The sequence below is a fragment of the Protopterus annectens genome, chromosome 5.part0, assembly GCF_019279795.1.
Source record: "Protopterus annectens isolate FY-2018-M chromosome 5.part0, PAN1.0, whole genome shotgun sequence".
Taxonomy (NCBI): domain Eukaryota; kingdom Metazoa; phylum Chordata; order Ceratodontiformes; family Protopteridae; genus Protopterus; species Protopterus annectens.
In genome coordinates, this window is record NC_056735.1 from 1,876,476 (window position 1) to 1,894,837 (window position 18,362).

An 18,362-nucleotide genomic window follows, 5' to 3' on the forward strand; every position below is an offset into this window, starting at 1 on the left:
TTTACAAATCCGAACTGGGTGGGGTCCAGAGTTTGGAGATTACCAATGTCTTTGTTTAGAAGTTCCATGATGATGATATGTTCCATGGCCTTGCAGACCAGGCTTGTCAGGCTAATAGGGAGGTAGTTCCCGGGGTCCGTGGTGGCTCCCCCTTTGTGGAGTGGGATAACCGTCACTGAGGTGAGGCTATGATTGAACATGGAACTTAGGTGGGGTGCCAGTTCATTCTGTAGTTTGTGTAGAATGCAGCCTGGGATGTTGTCAGGTCCCATGGATGCTGTGTTCTTAGTTTTGGAGAGTGTGGTTTTTACCTGTGCAGCTGTGATTACAGGAACTTTGCATTCTTCCAGTATAGAGATGGGTCCTTTAGGGGGTGAGAGGGGGGTAAAGTTAGCACTGACAGGATTGTTGGCAATATCAGTTGGTTCTGTATATTTAGTATCATTCTGCTGTAACTCAGAGCAGATCTGAGTGTTGCCACTGAGATTCTTGACATATAGAATGCTTTGTGGTTGTCTTTAGAATCAGTGGCAATTTTGTTTTCATAACTAGCTTTGGAGGATTTTATGAGGGATCTCAACTTCTTACTGAGGCTGACCAAGGAGTTCTTCCAATCATGGGATTTTACTCTTTTTTGCAACAGTTTCTTCTGTTGTAGTGTTTGTTTATGGCAGGGGACCACCAGATTGGCTTCCATTTTTTGGAGGATAGCATCCTGGTTCTGTTAGGGATAGCACGATCCATGCACTCATGTAAGTGCTTATAAAGTGCATTTGTGTAGGATTCAACAGTCGTACCTCTATTGTCAGTCTGCATGGGTGTCGTGAAGTTTGCCACTTCTGTCTTGAGAAATGTGAAGTTGGCTTTGGAGAAATTTTTTACGTGGTTTCCCTAATGGGGGGTGGGTGCGGGATGTGGATGTCTAGGGTGATTAGCTTGTGGTCAGATGTGACCAACGAGGAATTGACATCTGGTGTGGAACACCGGTCACCCATGTTGGTAATGACCAAGTCTAGGACATTGCTGCCCCTGGTGGGGGTGTGGATAAGTTGATCCAAGACACTGGAATTTATGAATTCCAGAAAACGTCGAGCAAAAGAGTTGGTACATGAGTAGTTTTCACAGTTAATGGTGGGGTAGTTGAAATCATCCATTATTAGGGTGTTGGGTTGTACCCTAATATTTGCCAGTGTATCAAGAAATGAGGAGTGGGAATCCCAGGGTATGGTGAGGGATCTGTAGAAAGCTACAATTTGGATTGCGGTCTTGCCCAGAGTTAGTTGCACTTGGATAATCTCGGATGTATTATGCTGAGCAACTAACCTGGAGGTGTGGATAACCTTAATGAATATGGACACATCTCCACCTTTAGTGTTTCGGTCCAGGTTAGGTGGCTGAAAGGTGTGGTATGAATTATAGCCTGGTAATGCAGGGGTGCTCTGTGGAGCCTTGAACCAGGTCTCTGTCACTGCACAGATGTTGATGTTCTCCATTTTAAGGATTGCCTCGAGTGAGTGCACTTTGAGGTTTAGGCTTCTAGCACTGAGTAGCATTACCCTCAGATTTTGCTTGCTTGTACCTGTTACGGTGGTGAAATTGTCATTTGAACCTTGCCTAAAAAAGGCACTATAGGGGTGGCAAGAGCCTTAGCCAGTATCCAGAATCCCAAGGGCAACAGGTGCAGGCCATCTCTGGCAAAGCATTGTGGTCCGTCGATCATGTCATCCCAGACAGACAGATACTGGATACCCTTAGAATGACACCAGGAACTTAGCCAATTGTTGAAGTCAATCATTTTGTCCTTGTACTGTGGTATCACTCTGGGTGATGGCAGGATGCTACTCACGGCTAGGGTCATACCTGCCTAGGCTACAAGATCGGAGAGCTCCTCCACGTCTCTCTTCATGTAGTCCAGGGAGGTACATCTCAGATCATTCACACCAACATGGACAATTACAGAGTCATATTTGTACTTGCTGTGGAGTGAACTGAGTGCGTGCATTATGTGGCGGATCCTGGCAACTTACAGGCAGCTGACAGTAACTTTCACCTTCTTCAGCCTGCTGAGTGATGATGCAAAGACTTTGGGAACTGGGCTTTTCAAGGGCTTCTGCGAGGCAGGAAGACCCAAGAATCAGTACTGTAACACAGACTATGAAGAATATTTGAGGTTTCATTTTCTTAGACATCTGCTCTGTTTTCAGGTCATATCCGAGTTGACAGTGTATACCCCAAGGTGTAGAAGACTTCATCTGCCATGGTTTCTGCCTCCACAAAAAAGAGACAACTACATTGGTTTAATGTCATTCTGACAATTTCTAAGAATAAATATGTGTGTGTGTGTGTGTGTGTGTGTGTGTGTGTGTGTGTGTGTGTGTGTATACACGCACACATACTCCAGCTCCTTTGGTGTAAAGAGGTAAAGTCCTATTAAATACTGACGATGGTCTAGACAACAAGAGTTCGATTAGCAGCTCTGGTGTCCGCTGGAGAGGACATAGCAAGGTTGTGGATATTGAGACTATCCAATTAAATCATCTTTTAGAAGAGATGTAATGATGCTAAGGACACCAATGGGTGGGTATACAACCACCAAGCCACAACCTTTGTAGCCCTAACTGCGGGTGTACAGAAGTGTGAACTCTCATGAGGACAGCACACTTGCTCCTGATATGTCCACCAACCAAAGAAGAGGTTACAGGCATATCAAAATGTGCTCTCACTGCCGGGATGCCAGTGAGGCACAAACCAAAGCTGAGGTTGCCTGTATGACAGCCTTCCAAAGCAAGGTCATTTCCTGAAAGAGAGAGCTACATCTCCAACAAGACAACACTTTGCAGCCTTTGTATGTAGCAGCAGAACAACAGTGGATGGTTATCCAGTATATTCCTGGACACACACCGTTCCATATGAAGAGTTTTCTTATATGTCCATGTGGTCTTGTATGTGTTGTGTGCTCATGTATGGGTACATGTGTGTAAGGGGGGGATTTAACAAATAAAGTTTGACGCTGTTTTCAAGTTACTGTATGGTTTGTTACTATATTTGTCTAATGGTACACAATTTGTACTCCAATTCATACTCGAGTTATAAACTGACTAGGAATGTTTTTCAGAAACAACTATAGTCCACAGCCATGTCTTATTAGTATATATCATACTGCTTTAGAATTTGCAAAGTGACAAATGAAAAACCATGGAAACATGGTGTGGTACCAGTCATATACTGAAAACTGTTATGGAATCTGTCTCAGTCAAGGAAATTGTTGCCAGAAGCCATACTTTTCTCCATCCTTGGAATATGCCCTTCCAGTCTTTTCTAATGCATTAAATACACTATTAAGTAAACTTCAGAAAACTTACAAGAAGATGCGCTACTATCACCAGTGCTCCTTGGAGAGAAAACCACTGCAGTACTCTGGCTAAAACACAGTGGTTTACAGTTCAGTTAAGCAGAAAAAGAATCTGTACATTGGTCTTAAAGAATGACATTCTTGCCTACAAGCTGCAGCTCGTCTTTCATGTGGGGTACAAAAAAAGACTTGTCATACAGGATATTAGCAAAGGATATCTTAAAGTTGTCTGCAAAAATTAGAGTGCTTAAGCCAGCCATGATGGCAAACTACTATGTCTGACCTAGCCACATCATGAAATCAGTTTCAAGGAGTGTGTGGAAACATTAACTATTGTTGACACTTGTGACTCCAGTTTTCTTCTAGGAACACTGGACAAAACATTTTCAGCACCTATGGCATATATATATATATATATATATATATATATATATATATATATATATATATATATATATATATATATATATAAATTCATCTGCTTTTACTGTACTTGTGTTTCTTTCTACTTTATTTTGCTTTTGCGTCATCTTAAAAGTACTCAATTGTATTTATTACTGCTTGGTGTAACTCATTCTAAGCTTTTTAGTTTAAACATTGGGCTTCAGACCAGTTGTTTTACATTAAGAGGGTTTGTGGTCTGCACTGTAGTGACAGAACAGGTAGCTTAAACCATATAGCCAAACTGGAGGCTAAGCTCTCTCAACTCAGTACTGGCATAACCACTCAGGAGAAGAAGGAAACCAAACTCACTACAATTCCAGTCTCACATAGACCTACCACGACAGCAAACCAAACACATAATCACACAAAAACATACTCGGAGGCTCTAAATAAAGATCTGCCTAAGCAGCAGAGACCACCAAAGCAGACACCCAAGCAACCGCTACCCCAAAACAAAACACGTGCAACACATATCTCACAAAGCCAGTGTGCCGAACAGTCACAGCCCTTAAGGCTAATCAACACACCTGATAACACTTGTAATAGGTGACTATCGTCAGGCACACTGACGTCCTGCTCACCAGGATGAACAAGGAGACGGTCACGGTGAGCAGCCTGTCGGGCGCTAGGATCCGCCACATAACACAAGCACTCAGGTCACTCCAAGGCAAGTACAAATATGACTCAGTCATTGTCCATGCTGGTGTGAATGACCTGAGACGTACCTCCCTGGACTACATGAAAAGAGACATACAGGAGCTCTCTGAGCATGTAGCCCAGGCTGGTATGACCCTGACCTTGAGTAGCATCTTACCCTCACCAAGAATGATGCCACAATATGAAGACAAGATGATCAATTTCAACAATTGGCTTAAGTACTGGTGTCATTCAAAGGGGATCCAATGCCTATCAGCCTGGGATAATATGCTCGACAAGCCACGATGCTTCGCCAGGGACGGCTTGCACCTGTCACCCCTGGGCTTTCGGATATTGGCAAAGGCTCTTGCTACCCCCATAGTGCCTTTTTTAGGCAAGGCTCAAAAGACAAACCCACCTCCATAGGTATCACAAGGGATAAGAAACTAAGAGTAATGCTATCAACGCCAGAAGTCTAAACCTCAAGATGCACACACTCAAAACTCTCCTTAGCATGGAGAACATCGATATCTGTGCAGTAACAGAAACCTGGTTCAGGGCTCCTGAGAGCACCCCAGCACTACCAGGTTATACCTCATACCATGCTTTTCGGCCCCAAAACTTGGACCAAACCACAAAAGGAGGGGGGAGTATCGATATTCATCAAAGATACCCACACCTCCAGGTTGGTGGCACAGCACGAAGCATCAGAGACTATCCATGTGCAACTAACAGTGGGTAAAACTGCCTTCCAGTTTATAGCCTGCTACAGACCACCCTCCCAAACCCAGGAACCCCACTCGGCCTTCCTGAGAACACTGGAAAATATGAAGGTCTCTCCAAACACCATTATATTGGGCGACTTCAACTACCCAAACATAGACTGGGAGCATTACTCTAGCTCCAACACCCTAGCCCAAAGGTTCCTAGAATTCATAAACTCAAATGCTATGGAACAACTTGTTACCACTCCCACAAGAGGGAAAACATACTGGACCTGATCATCACCAACATGGTGACTCTATGCTCCAGACCAGAAGTGTATCCCTCACTGGTAAGATCAGACCATAAACTGATCTCACTGGATATTCACATCCTGACCCCACCCCCTGCCCAGAAAACCACAGTGAAAAACTTCTCTAAAGCAAATTTCACACTCCTCAAAACCGAGGTGGAATACTTCAAAGCCCCCGGGCCTGTGGAAAATACGGCCCAGACCGCAGAATCCTTTATAAATGCATTCTATGAACACCTTCAGGAATGCATGGATCATGCAATCCCAAATAAAACCATGACCCAATCGTCCAAAGGCAGACGTCCTGTCTGGTGGACCCCAGCCATAAACAAACTATACAATAGGAGGAGGAAGCTACTACATGATAGAGCAAAATCCCAAAAAGGGAAGGCATCTTTGATCAGTATTAGCAAAAAACTAAGGGCACTCATAAAATCGTCTAAGGCCAGCTTCGAGAGAAAAATTGCACAGGACACTAAGGATAATCACAAGACTTTCTTTAGTTATGTTAGGAACCTGGGTGGGAATTCCCAGATATGCTCAGAATTAGTCCAAAATGACAAAAAATACACCAAACCCACAGACATTGCCAACATCCTAGCTAACAGGTTCAGCGCAAACTCCCCCCCCCCACCAAAAGGGCAAATACCTATCCCAGCAGAGTGCTGCCCCCCTGACATCTCAGATGCTCAGGTAAGAGCCGCCCTCTCCAAAGCTAAAAACACAGCATCAATGGGACCAGACAGTGTCCCGGGCTGCGTCCTACATGAACTCCAAGAAGAGCTAAACCCAAACATAAAACTACTGTTCAATCTCAGCCTTACTACAGGATATGTACCCAAAGAGTGGCGTACAGCAACAGTGGTCCCTCTCCACAAAGGTGGTGCCTCAACGGACCCTGGAAACTATCGCCCCATAAGCCTGACTAGCTTGGTCTGCAAAGCTATGGAAAGGATCATCATGGACCTCATAAATAAAGATATTGGGACCTAGAGACACTGGATCCTACCCAGTTCGGCTTTGTTAAGGGCAGATCCTGCCTCTTAAACCTGGTCGACTTCTTTGAAACAGTCACCAAGGCCATTGACGAAGGGAAGGTGGTCCACACAGCCTACCTGGACCTCGCAAAAGCCTTCGATACAATACCCCACTCGGGCATTATAGACAAGCTCACCAGCTTAAATATAAACCCCTATGTCACCAGATGGGTTGCAAACTGGCTCAAGGACAGAACCCACATGGTTAGAATTGCTGGAGCCATGTCAGACTCCAAACTAGTTACAAGTGTCGTCCCACAAGGCTCAGTCCTGGGACCTCTCTTGTTCGGTATATATTTCTCTGAGGTACAGGCCAACACAGAAGGACTGTGGCTGACCACGTTCGCAGATGACTGCAAACTGGGCGCCATAATCGACTCTCCAGCCGACACAAGCATCCTCCAAAAGGGCCTCATAGAAACAGACAACTGGTGCCAGAGCCATGGCCTCAAGCTAAATGCCAAAAAGTGTATAGTCATCCCCTTTGGCAAAAACAAAGTGCCCACAAATTACCACATAGGTGGTAATCCATTAAGTACAGAAGAAGTAATTAGGGACCTGGGGACCCAAGTTGATAGCAATCTCTCATTTGACAACCACGTGGCCAAAGTGGTTAGAAAAACATTTTATATAGCCCACCTAATCATGAAGGGATTCACATCTAGATTAGGGGAGGTCATCGTGCCTCTTTACTCATCCCTCATCAGGCCCATAATTGAGTACAATGCCCCTTTTGGGATGTACCTTACCAAACACCTGCAGCAACTGGAAAGACCCCAAAAGTACCTCACCAAGAGGATCAAAGGGCTCAAACAGATGCCATATGCTGCCTGGTTAAAGAAACTCCAGCTCTACTCAGTGGTATACCGCCTGCTCAGAGGCGACCTTTGCCTGACGTATAAAGCCCTGTCCAACCCGGAATTAAGGGACATGCTGCACCTCAAAAAATCCAAATCCCATCGAGCTACACGCTCGAGAGACTTGAACCTCAGCACTGAAATAAATAGGACATGCTGGAGGGACAGATTCATAACTCAGAGGCTCCCTTCAGTCTGGAATAAAATCCCAGTCCAGGTTAGGCAGAGTCCCTCATTGACTCTCTTCAAGAGGAATCTTGATGAGTGGATGGGAGATCGTAGGTTTACCCCGGGTATCACGTCTGTGTCACTGTTAGACAGAGGCACAGTATACTAACCTCGAAAAAGGGCATAGCAAAATTAATTTAAAATGGGTGGCGAAAGCCAAACATACTCTGGATAGGCTTATAAATACCTTAGGGCAGATAGCCTAGTATGAACCTATGAACCTATGAGCAAGGTAATTCAAAATCCAGATGAAAAAAGTAAGACAGGAGAAAACATGCTTACTGAACTGATCCACAGCCTATGAATCCTTATGCGGGTGATGGACTACACCATTCTCCTGACATGACTCTAAGGATTGCTGCCACCACAATGAAATCAGCAAAGGGAACTTTTCTTTAAGCCTGTCTGTCCTTGGACAGCCAGAAAATTTTATTCAGTCTCCCCAGGATGGGCTCCACTATATCTATTTCTTGGTTTCACTATATCTATTTCTTGGTATGCCCTATCCAGAGAGACCACCCCAGTAGTCAGTGAAGCAGAAAAGAAGGGCTCCTGTAAGATCTCTTCTTCAGGGGGGACCGATTCAGCTAGTCATGAACTTCTCAGATACATCAGCTCTCACATTACCCTGAAATTGGGATCAACAGGAGGATACTGGCAGGAGAGTCTCCTTTAATCCAGATCCGTCTCCAAGGAATGGGACTCCCATCAGGATGTCGAAGTGCATCTTTCTGCATCCCCTCTTTTTTAGCATACTTGAACAGGACTTGTCTAAGTGCTCAGCAGAAGATTATGTTCCAGACAATCAGAGCTGAAGGCAGCTTTCCATCATTTTGTCACACTGGGACATGGATGAAAGGACCAAGAAATCTGACTATGGGGTGCCACCAAAGTGGATGTAGACTCCTAGGGGGTCCAACAGCAGTCTCCTGGCCCTTAGCAGCTGATATTAAGACCTCTGGTACCAAATGTATCGGTTTTCCAGTGAAAGTTGAAATCCAAGACGTTGAGACTGACTCCAAGGGGATATGTCCAGGTACCAATGACAATATCAATGCTGAGGTAGGCTTTGGTATCAAAGGTGTGAATGCCAAGAATGGGGCCCAAGGTGTTGGAGCAGAGGTCAATGCAAATTACTGACACCAAGGACCTGGAACCTAGTAAAACTTGGTGCCAAAAGGCATCACTAGTACTCTTACTGGTAATGCTGAAGGGATAACCTCACAGATGCAGATGCTAAATTCTGCTGAAACACTGCTGGCTTTGCTATACCCAGTGCTAAAACAAGACCAGAACAGCAGCAGTAGACATGGCTGGCAAGGGTAACATCCAGTGCTTAAACAAGGCCAGGGAAAGTAGCAGAAAACATGGAAAGGAAGGGTCCCTTCTCTAATCACTCTAGATACAGAGAAGGAAAAGTGGACATCCACTTCAGTTTGAGCTTTGACGCAAGCTTTCATCATCTTGTCTCAGTCAAGGTGAACAGAGGATCTATGAAGTCACTTAGTTGAACATATGGATGTACAGGAAGAAAACCTACATTCCAAATACCTATAGAACTCTCAGTCTTCTCCTGGGAATGGGATCAGTCAGGATAATAAATTCTAAATGCGGCACTCAGGAGGTCAAAACCTACTCTGGTTTAAGGCTGGGTCCCTACACTGTCTTGGCTGGGAGATTTCCTTCTTAATATCCATGGGTGGAAGGGACTGTATCAGAATCCCTGGCCACACAGCCCTCTTCAGATTTACTCTTCTCTTTCATGGGATAATGATGTTTGAAAATCAGCTTATTTCTGTGCTCTTTCAGGGTCCTGGAGCTGAAACTGCAACAGATTACTGCACCTGGAAGCTAAATGTTTCATACCAAGGCACTCAAGGCAAAGCTCATGTGTATCCTGTAATGGAATCTTGAAGCCACAACTGCCACATTTTTTTTAAATTTTGGGGCCTGCTCCGATTTGACCTCATCTGTGCTACAATCTAAAGCTGCCATAATATGCCATTAATGAGACAGCCATCAGAAATCACTACAGGTCTACACTACATAACAGGTCTAGGCATCAAAGCTTGATTTGGCAGGTGTGTAAAAGAACCTCAGACTAAGCTAAAGAAGGTGAACATGCACAATACTAGTCCAAGCTATGCCAGCCTCACTACAAAAGGATGATGGGGAGGATTAAATGGTAGAAAAAGGAAAACAATATTGATAGTGCCCTGAGATGCTGTCTGATCAACAGCAAACAAGACCTGGAGAGATGGGAAAGTGTGAGGCATTATGGGAGTGAGAGGAGGCTCTATGTATGCCACTATGACTGCTACTTGTGGCAGTCAGTCCTACCACTGAAATAAAATGGGATGGATTACGAAAGATCAAAAGGAACAAAATGTACAGTACACAGTGCAGTAATAAAAACTGAAAAATAATCGGATTAGTGTTATGCCAAATAGCAAGGTCTATGAAACTGATGACAAATTCATGAAGCTCTTGTATCAGCTTAAAGTTGTAAACCATAACTGGACAGAATCCACACTCTCCTAAATAGCTATGTTGCAAAAATGTAACCATTTAATCCTAATGGAATTATCAACTGCTTAAAAAAATACCAGTCTGGGACACTGGTGACGGACTCCAGTCTCATCCAAGTTTATATCATACTGCAACAATCCTTATGTGAAGATTGGAGGCTTAGCCAGTAGCTATCGAGAGGAACAGACTTGGTAGGATTGATATTTTTATCAAAATCAATGCTGGATGTCAAACGTCATGGTCCCAATAAGGATATTTCCCTAACAATTTTTCCTGTGCCTTGGCCAAATAGAAATCCTTGAAAGGATGCGACAACATATACAAGCCTCTGACCTGAAGACCATCTTCAAAATGGTCATCTTCAATTCCATCAGAAATTATTTAAGATGGAAAAGAGAAGTCTAGAAATACCTTTCTAAACTTCATGGCCTTAGCAGTAGTGGTAAGGGAATAAATGCATGTGTGCAAACTTTTAACAAAAAATAATGAACTCTAGAGCCTAAAATTACAATTACTGACCACAAAGAAAGCAGATCATTCTGCAACACAATGATATGGAACATGGATAGTAACAGCCCAAAGAACAGTAATCAAAGAATGAAAGACAAGATTACAACTGGGTCACTGATCATAACCAGTTTGTGTGTTTGACAAATGGATTTCAATTAATTCACCTTGAAACTGAAGTTCAAGATGTGATTTTTTTGAAATCCATTTCAAGTCGCACAAAAACTGAAGTTAAAATCACTTCTCTCTTTCTGGAGTACATGGACAATACCACTACATGACTTAACTGCCTGCACAACAGCAGAAGTGTGTGCATACGCACACTTTGAAGAAAGTTAATAAATGTATACATCTATTCTAAATGGCAAATTCAAATTATACTGGGCTCTTTTATGGAGAACAGTGGTCAGCTCGCAATGCTTCTATAAAAGGCTTGAACAACTTTGCCCTTTACCCATCTGGGTGTTTTATTTCATTGGCTTTTGATTTTCACTTAAAGAAATTTCAGATATGCAGTTCTGATCATCTGTAGCCCTAAACAGTATGTTATCATACTGGGCATTCTCTTCCCAGGCATGTTCTTGCATCTGTAATCTGTCAGACATTATGAGCAGATTCTCAGCTGTAGCAAAACTCAGTTTCAAAGCAAACCACTGAAGTACAATAACTTTATGGAAAACAACACATTTAAAGCAAAACTAAGAATTGTGCCAGGCTCTGTCAGATTAGCCAAGTTAAGTCCCCCTCTGTGTTGCGAACTACTCAGTAGCATTAAATCAAAATCATATGTTCAAACCATGTATTCATTCTCTTTTAGTAAACAGTGGACAGAACACTGATAACACTGTGAAGGATTTGTGTCCATCTCCACAGTGTACAGGGATAAATCTCTGTTTCAGGCAACCACACTTGCGGCAGATGGGGATAAAGACTAGAGTGGCGGTCACTGATGGCTTACCGTCTCAAAGGGGAAGGGCTACAGCTGGCCCACTGACAAGAGTTATGATTTTAAAACCACAAAATCTGTGACCAACCACTGATAACATCCATTCTTTGATGTACAATGCTCAACCGAGGGGAAGAGATAGGTTGTAAGACTCTCGCTCCTCCGGGGGGGGGGGGGGGGCTAATTTGGTGGTGATGATGGAATGGCGACTTGAAGAAAGAAAAGTTCGGTGTCGCACAGACTTTAATAGATTCGATAAAACTGTGGTTGTATAGGCTTGGTTTCAGTTCTTGCAGTTAAAGCATCATCGGGGGGGGGGGGTGCATGCATTTTAACTACTGCATCATAAAAATACCTTGAATGAAAAATCTACAGCAGAAAGAATGTCTCTGCCCAAGACCTAAAGATGTACCCATTTGGTAAAGAGTGACTGACCCCAACAGTTTTGTGGCATTTTAAAAATGTACTGTCTTTCAGTTTTGTGGTGCTTTCTGTGGGCAAATAAGCACTTCTGAAGTGTAAGTGTGAAATCCTTATGCGACAACGCCACTAAAAATATGCATGAACCTCAATAAGATTTTGTAAACTTACTTGGAGAGTGATCACAGTACTCTTTGCCATACGAAAGAACTAATGCGAATGTGTTAACACTACCGATAACAACATACTAAAGTGATGACAGGCCCACTTAGAATGGTGCATATGACTTCCATGCAACAATGATGCCTACTATGGGTGTGGCCTATTTCTGACTAAATGAATATACCCAGTGTGTTATTTATGTTTTTGAACCGTTTCTCTGCAAGAAATTCCTGCATGACAAAGCAAGACACAATACCTATGAGAAGGGCAGATCATCCGTGTACCAGAAATACTAACATTTGCCTTTATGTTCTGCTGCTTTTGAAATTACATGCTCAAATTTAACAGGCTTACATTCTGCTGAAATGTCCCAGTTTTCCATCATCTCCTTCTCCCCAGGAAAACACCTTTCCATCAACAGTTAGTGCCATTGCATGTCTTCCACCTGTAAGAATGACAATTGCAGATATTATCAGAAAGTGCAAGGTGAAAGTCTAATTTACAGGAACTGTTCACATTTATAGCCACATTGTAAAGTACCATCAGTGCAGAACTGAAAAAGTACTCTGTATGTCTCTGAGAACTTCTGAAGTGGAGTCCGCTAGTATGGAAAAAGGCAGCAGCTTAAGAAGCCCCCCTTTGGAGATCTAGGGATAACAGTTAATATCTCAGTAATCTGCAATAACTTTGAGAAGACTTGTGAAGTAGACTTAAATGCAACGTCAATTCTGTTGTTCATCCACTTAAAAAAATTAGAATGCACATTCATGGAAGACATAGCAGACATATATAACCATATGCCTGCATCATGTGCATCTGGGTTAATGGATGTGCTCAGTGCCACAATCCCACTCTCCCTTCCCTCAATCAAACCAGAACATTGTCCCAAATTAAATAAGATTTTAATAAAATACATTGCAGGACAAACAAACAGAAGCCTTCCTTGCCAATTTAATTTAAATTCTAGTCACACATGTATAAAGTTGCAATGGCAGTACTGTGCTCATGTAATACGTGACCCACTTCAGAAGACCATCTTGATATTTCAAAGATATTGTGACACCTCACAAAACAACATTTACCTTGCCTAAAAAAACAACTTGCGACAATGAAGTAAACAAGTACACAAATAAATTCTCAGTATAAGATGCTAGTTATAGAAATTATGTAAAAAGTTCTTTTTTTCTTTTTTCTTTTTGCCTACAATATAAATTCAGCGTCTAGCATTTTAAGGCATACACAAAGACCAGTTATCAGCAAATGTGTCTGCTATGGCTACATTATTAAAACTAGCACTAGAGATAAAAATTCCTCCAGGATAGAAAGACTGTAAAGGGAAAGTGGGAGTGAAGTGGCAAACACTCATCACCATCAGGAGGGATTCATGGTATTAGTCCACTGGACAGCATCTGTCTCTCTAGGTTTGCATAACAGCATACACTGCTGCAACAAGGGACATGCATGAAATCAGTGTCCGACAAGGCACATGCTGACAATGCAGCTAACATAAGGAAACTGCTACACCCCCTTGTCAAATTGAACTTAGCACAAAAAAGAAGAGTACAGCATTCTCCAAGTGTCAAAAGATGCAATCTCTGCCATGCCCGATGTTTGAATGGCATTTGGCCATGACAGTCTCTGGTATGAAAGCTCTACAAGAGACTTGCCACAGAGCACGCGGCTATTAATTTACCTCTCTAGGATGTGAAAAGCTGATAGTGTAATGTTCTTACCTATGGCACACTGCCAAATAAGCATTGCCTCCTGCAAAGCAGGTAAGACCTTCTGCAACTCTGCATGTTTGACTAGTGCATTACATAAAACCTTAAAGCATTTTCTTCTCCAAAGCCCTCAAGACCAGGACCACTCTCTATGCACCCATAAAAACTAAGACAAAAATGAAGGGTAACGACGTAATAATGAAATACTGATGCTTTCTTATCTGTCAGAAAGAAAATAATTTATTTCTATTTAACTGGGAAAGTCTGACTGTTGGCAGACAAACCTATTTTCAGTGGAAGCCCGGTAAAGAAGTTCCACATAAAATAACAACATACACAGCATGCAGAATACTGAGGTAACATTAGCAGCGTAACATGCAAACAGAATGAATAAAGCAGATAATTACCAAATAAACAAGTATATTTTGCACCACAAATTTTGGTCTCACAGAGGGGTTTCCAAGTGAGAGTGGGTGTGTACTAGGGTTCAGCACTGAGCTCACTGTTGTTCATACTGGTGATGGACTACATTGGCAAACAGGTCACAGGGGACAGACCAACAAAGTTGCTTTATGCAGACAATGAGGCATTACGGGCAGACTCTGAGCAAGAACTTCAGCAGAGGACAGGAATGGAATGCATAAGTACAGACACATGGGATGAAAGTAAGTACAGACAAGACAGTGGTAATAACAGAAAATTGGGGAAATCAGAAGCAGCTCAGAATTTAGACAGAAGGGAAGACAGTGGAACAGGTTAATAGCATCAGATATCTAGGAGGGGTGGGTTGAAGAGAACAGAAGTCTGAATGAAGAGCTCAAAGCTAGAATTAGAGGGGATGCAGCCAACTGGGATAAGAGTGGCAGGTGTAGTGTATGGCAGAAGAAGACCAAAGAAACTGAAAAGTAAGGTATACAAAACAGTGGTGTGACCAGTACTATTGTATGGTACAGAAACCTGGTCAGTAAAGGCAGAGCAGATGAGAAAGCTAGAGGTGATGAAAATGAGGACGTGAGAAGGGTGGTAGGATGCACAATGTGAGACAGATGAAGAAATGAGAACAAGAGCAGAAGCCAAATAGTAATCTAACAAAATGATGAACAACCAAGCAGAAAAAGTAACAGCAAGTCCAGCATGGATAAAAGTTACTTTCGAAGGTTTATTAACAAACTCACACTTAAAAGCAATAAAAAAGTATCATTAAATACAGAGATACTGGTGCTTTCATCCTCTACCTTTCAGAACTTCCTCAGATGAATCTAAGAGTAAACATACTAAGACTCATCTGAGGAAGTTCTGGAAGGTACCAGGACATAAGTGCTAGCATCTCACTTTATTTAATGATACTTTTTTACTGTTTTTAAAGTGTGAGTTTAATGCAACTTCTAAAGGAACTTTTATCCGTGCTGGACTTGCTGCTGCTTTTTCTGTTGGTCGTTCATCATTTTGTTGGATTACTGATTTGTCTTTTGTCTCTCTGGCTGTTTTTAGAAGCCAAAGTAGCTCCAATTACAGAAAAGAGCAAACAGAACAGATTATGGTGGTTCAGGCACATGTGCAGAAAAGCAAAAAACAATACGGATGAAGATGATTTGGGACAGACAGGAAGGTAAGAGAAAATGAGGGCTTCCAGCAAAGAAGTGGATGGATTGCAGAAGCGAAGATCTTTGACAGTCAGACGAAGGTAGCAGGAGCGTGGCACTGAATCGAGAGAGATGGCAACAGTTAACACGACACCTTGACCCCATGTAGAAAATGGGGAAAAAAAAGGGGTTGATGATGATGATTTTGCATCAAGGTCAGCACTGGGTTCAGTTAAGACAAAATACATAAATATATACATTTTGTCATAAGAAAAGTAGAAGTCAGAAAGATACGAGAGAAGAGAGAGTTATGGAAATGTATGTGTACAAAGGACAGGTAGTTTAGGAATAATTTAGCCTGGGGAATAGCAGAGGCATAGCAGAGAGTCAAGCAAGAAGACTTTTAATTTGTCTTTGAAGAGATGTGCTTTGTTGATGAGTGTGAATGAAGGGGGATCAGAGTTCCAGGATTTTGAGAAACAACTGGAGTAAAGGGCATTCCTTGCTTTGTTGTGAGTTTTGTGAATTGACAGATGCTTGTCAGTAGAGTGGAGAAGGTGGTGGTGGTGTTGGGGCATGGCATTTTTCAAGGTGAAAGACTATTCTGTGAGCAAAATGGAAGCTGAGAGTAGGTAAGGTAGCACAAGCCAATTTGGGTACCTGACAGCAATACAGTGATGTGTGGAATATGGTTTGCAAGAAGTCAGTATGGCTATTTTATTATAGCGTTGCTTGAGTTTAATTGTCAGGGTGGACTGGAAGTTGGTAAAATAGAAGAGGTATACAGAAGTGTAGGCAGCAGGTAGGTAGATGTTAATGTTATCCAGCTGCTTTCAGTCAAATATTGTTTGGTTCAATATAGCATACCTAACTTCTGATGTGTTTTTATGACTGCTTGCTGGATGTACAGGTTGAATGTCATGGTGCTGTCTATTACTCAGTATTGTAGAATACCTCAACATTTGTGTTACCTGCAGAGGTGGTTTGAAAGTTTGCTTTGTATTTGGTATGAGACTTGGGAGTGAAAAGAAGTAGTTTTCTTTGTTTTGGTTTAGTATTAGGTCTGATTTTGCTAGCCAGTACTCTGTGTGGGAGACTGAATCTTGTGGGACCTGTTGGAGAAGAATGGGATATTTGGCACAGAAGATAAGGTTGAATCATCAGTGAATTGGACTATTTTGCCATGTTTTGAGGTTATCTGTAAATCTCAGATAAAATACATTAAACAGCAGTGGTCCTAGTATGGATACTTGAAGACACCAGCATTGAGTGGTAAAATGTTTGAGATGTTAGACTGTCATTAAACAACTGGGATCTGTTGAACAGGTAGCTGAGGAACCAGGAGAGACTAGAGTAGGACAGATCAAAGGTGGCTACCTTATGGAGCAGTTTTCTTTGAGAGAAGGTGTGAAAAGCTTTAGACAGAGCCAAGAAAAGGGCAGACACAATATTACATGTATTGCAGCTATGAGTGAAGTTGTTAGAGAAGTCTATTAATGCAGTAGAGGTACTGCAGTTCATTCAAACTATGCTGAAGGAGGAGGCTATTTGTAAAAATGTGGTTGAGGAGTTGAGAATGGATGTAATTTTCTAAGATTTTTGATAGGGCAGAAAGTATGGTTATGTGTCTATAGTTGGAAAGATCAGTTGCATTTCCACCTTTGTACAGAGGTAGGATAAAGTATTTCTTTCTTAGTGCCTTTGTACAGGGGTAGGATGAATTACTTCTTCCTTGGGGGGGGGGGGGGGGCATAAGACTGTTAGAAAAATCTTGCATTGAGTACAGAGATGGGGATAGACAATGCCATCTGCTGTGATTTTCAAGTATTTAGTGGCTGAGTTATATGCGGCTAGAGTGGTAGACTAGTTTTAGTGTTGGATATAACTTAAAAGTTATAAGAGAAGATAGAAATTACTTCAGAAGGGATAGCTAGTGATCGGAATAAAATGAAAATTGAGTTTAAAATGTGGTAAAAATAAGAGCAAAAGAGATTAAAAACAAATAATAGGATTACTTAGGTTAACAAAGTTTAAAGTGTCAGGGAAGTCTCATAGGACAGGGGAAGGAGTGCTGGGGGGATGGGACTACGAAAGGGGAGAGTTTGGATGGTATATGTGGGTGTTTCTGGAAGGAATGCTGTTCGACAAAAAGAGGACAAACAGGAGAGTGAAAATAATTTACAAAGGTACAGTGTGAAGACACTCTTTAGTCTCCCAAGCATGCAATGCACCTCAAAAGATTTTTTAAGACTTCTGCACGGAAGTGTTTGAATAGGTATTTTTATACCACAAATAACTTCAGAAAATTTTTCCTGAGCTAGTCAGCAAATATTGGCGGCATGATGTGGAACAAACAGGTAATTTGGAACACTTTTTTTGGGAATGTCACAAGTTGGCAGATTTAAAAAATTCCCTGCACAGTGGGTAAATGGTTGTAACTAAGGTAGTGACTTTTTTTGAGTTTATTTTTACAGTGTATTCCTAATGCCAAGCTCATCCAATATGCAGACGTCTCTACGATAATCTGCTCTGCTGAAACCCTGCCCATACTACAGAAACTAACCCAAGAAGTCTTCCTATCAACTGAGAACTGGATGTTAAATGATCATCTAGCACTAAATGCTTCCAAATCCAAAATTATGATATTCACCCCCCTCAAAGTATACTAAAATTGACAAGAACGCTTTCTCCATAACTAGCCAAAACAGGACCCCTATAGAAATCGTATCCCATGCAAAACTACTTGGTGTCACTATCGACGAACAGCTTAAATTTGACATTCATCTCCAAACAAATGTAAAGGAAACCCACCAAAAATTAGGCTTACTCTACCATCACAACCGCTTCCTTACTCCCTCAAAAAACATGTCCTTTCTATGACCTACCTCATACCCTCCCCTCTTGTATGGTGCACCTCTCCTTACT

The 18,362-nt window shown here is 42.1% G+C and overlaps 1 protein-coding gene across 1 annotated transcript in view; it reads right to left on the reverse strand.

Moving 5' to 3' along the window:
- Positions 1-18,362, reverse strand: part of HERC2 (HECT and RLD domain containing E3 ubiquitin protein ligase 2) — a gene marked incomplete in the record, with an annotated part of 3,551,743 nt that overhangs the window by 957,916 nt on the left and 2,575,465 nt on the right. Inside the window, 1 exon segment of the mRNA XM_044072055.1 lies at positions 12,488-12,578. Coding sequence (XP_043927990.1) covers positions 12,488-12,578 — 91 coding nt within the window.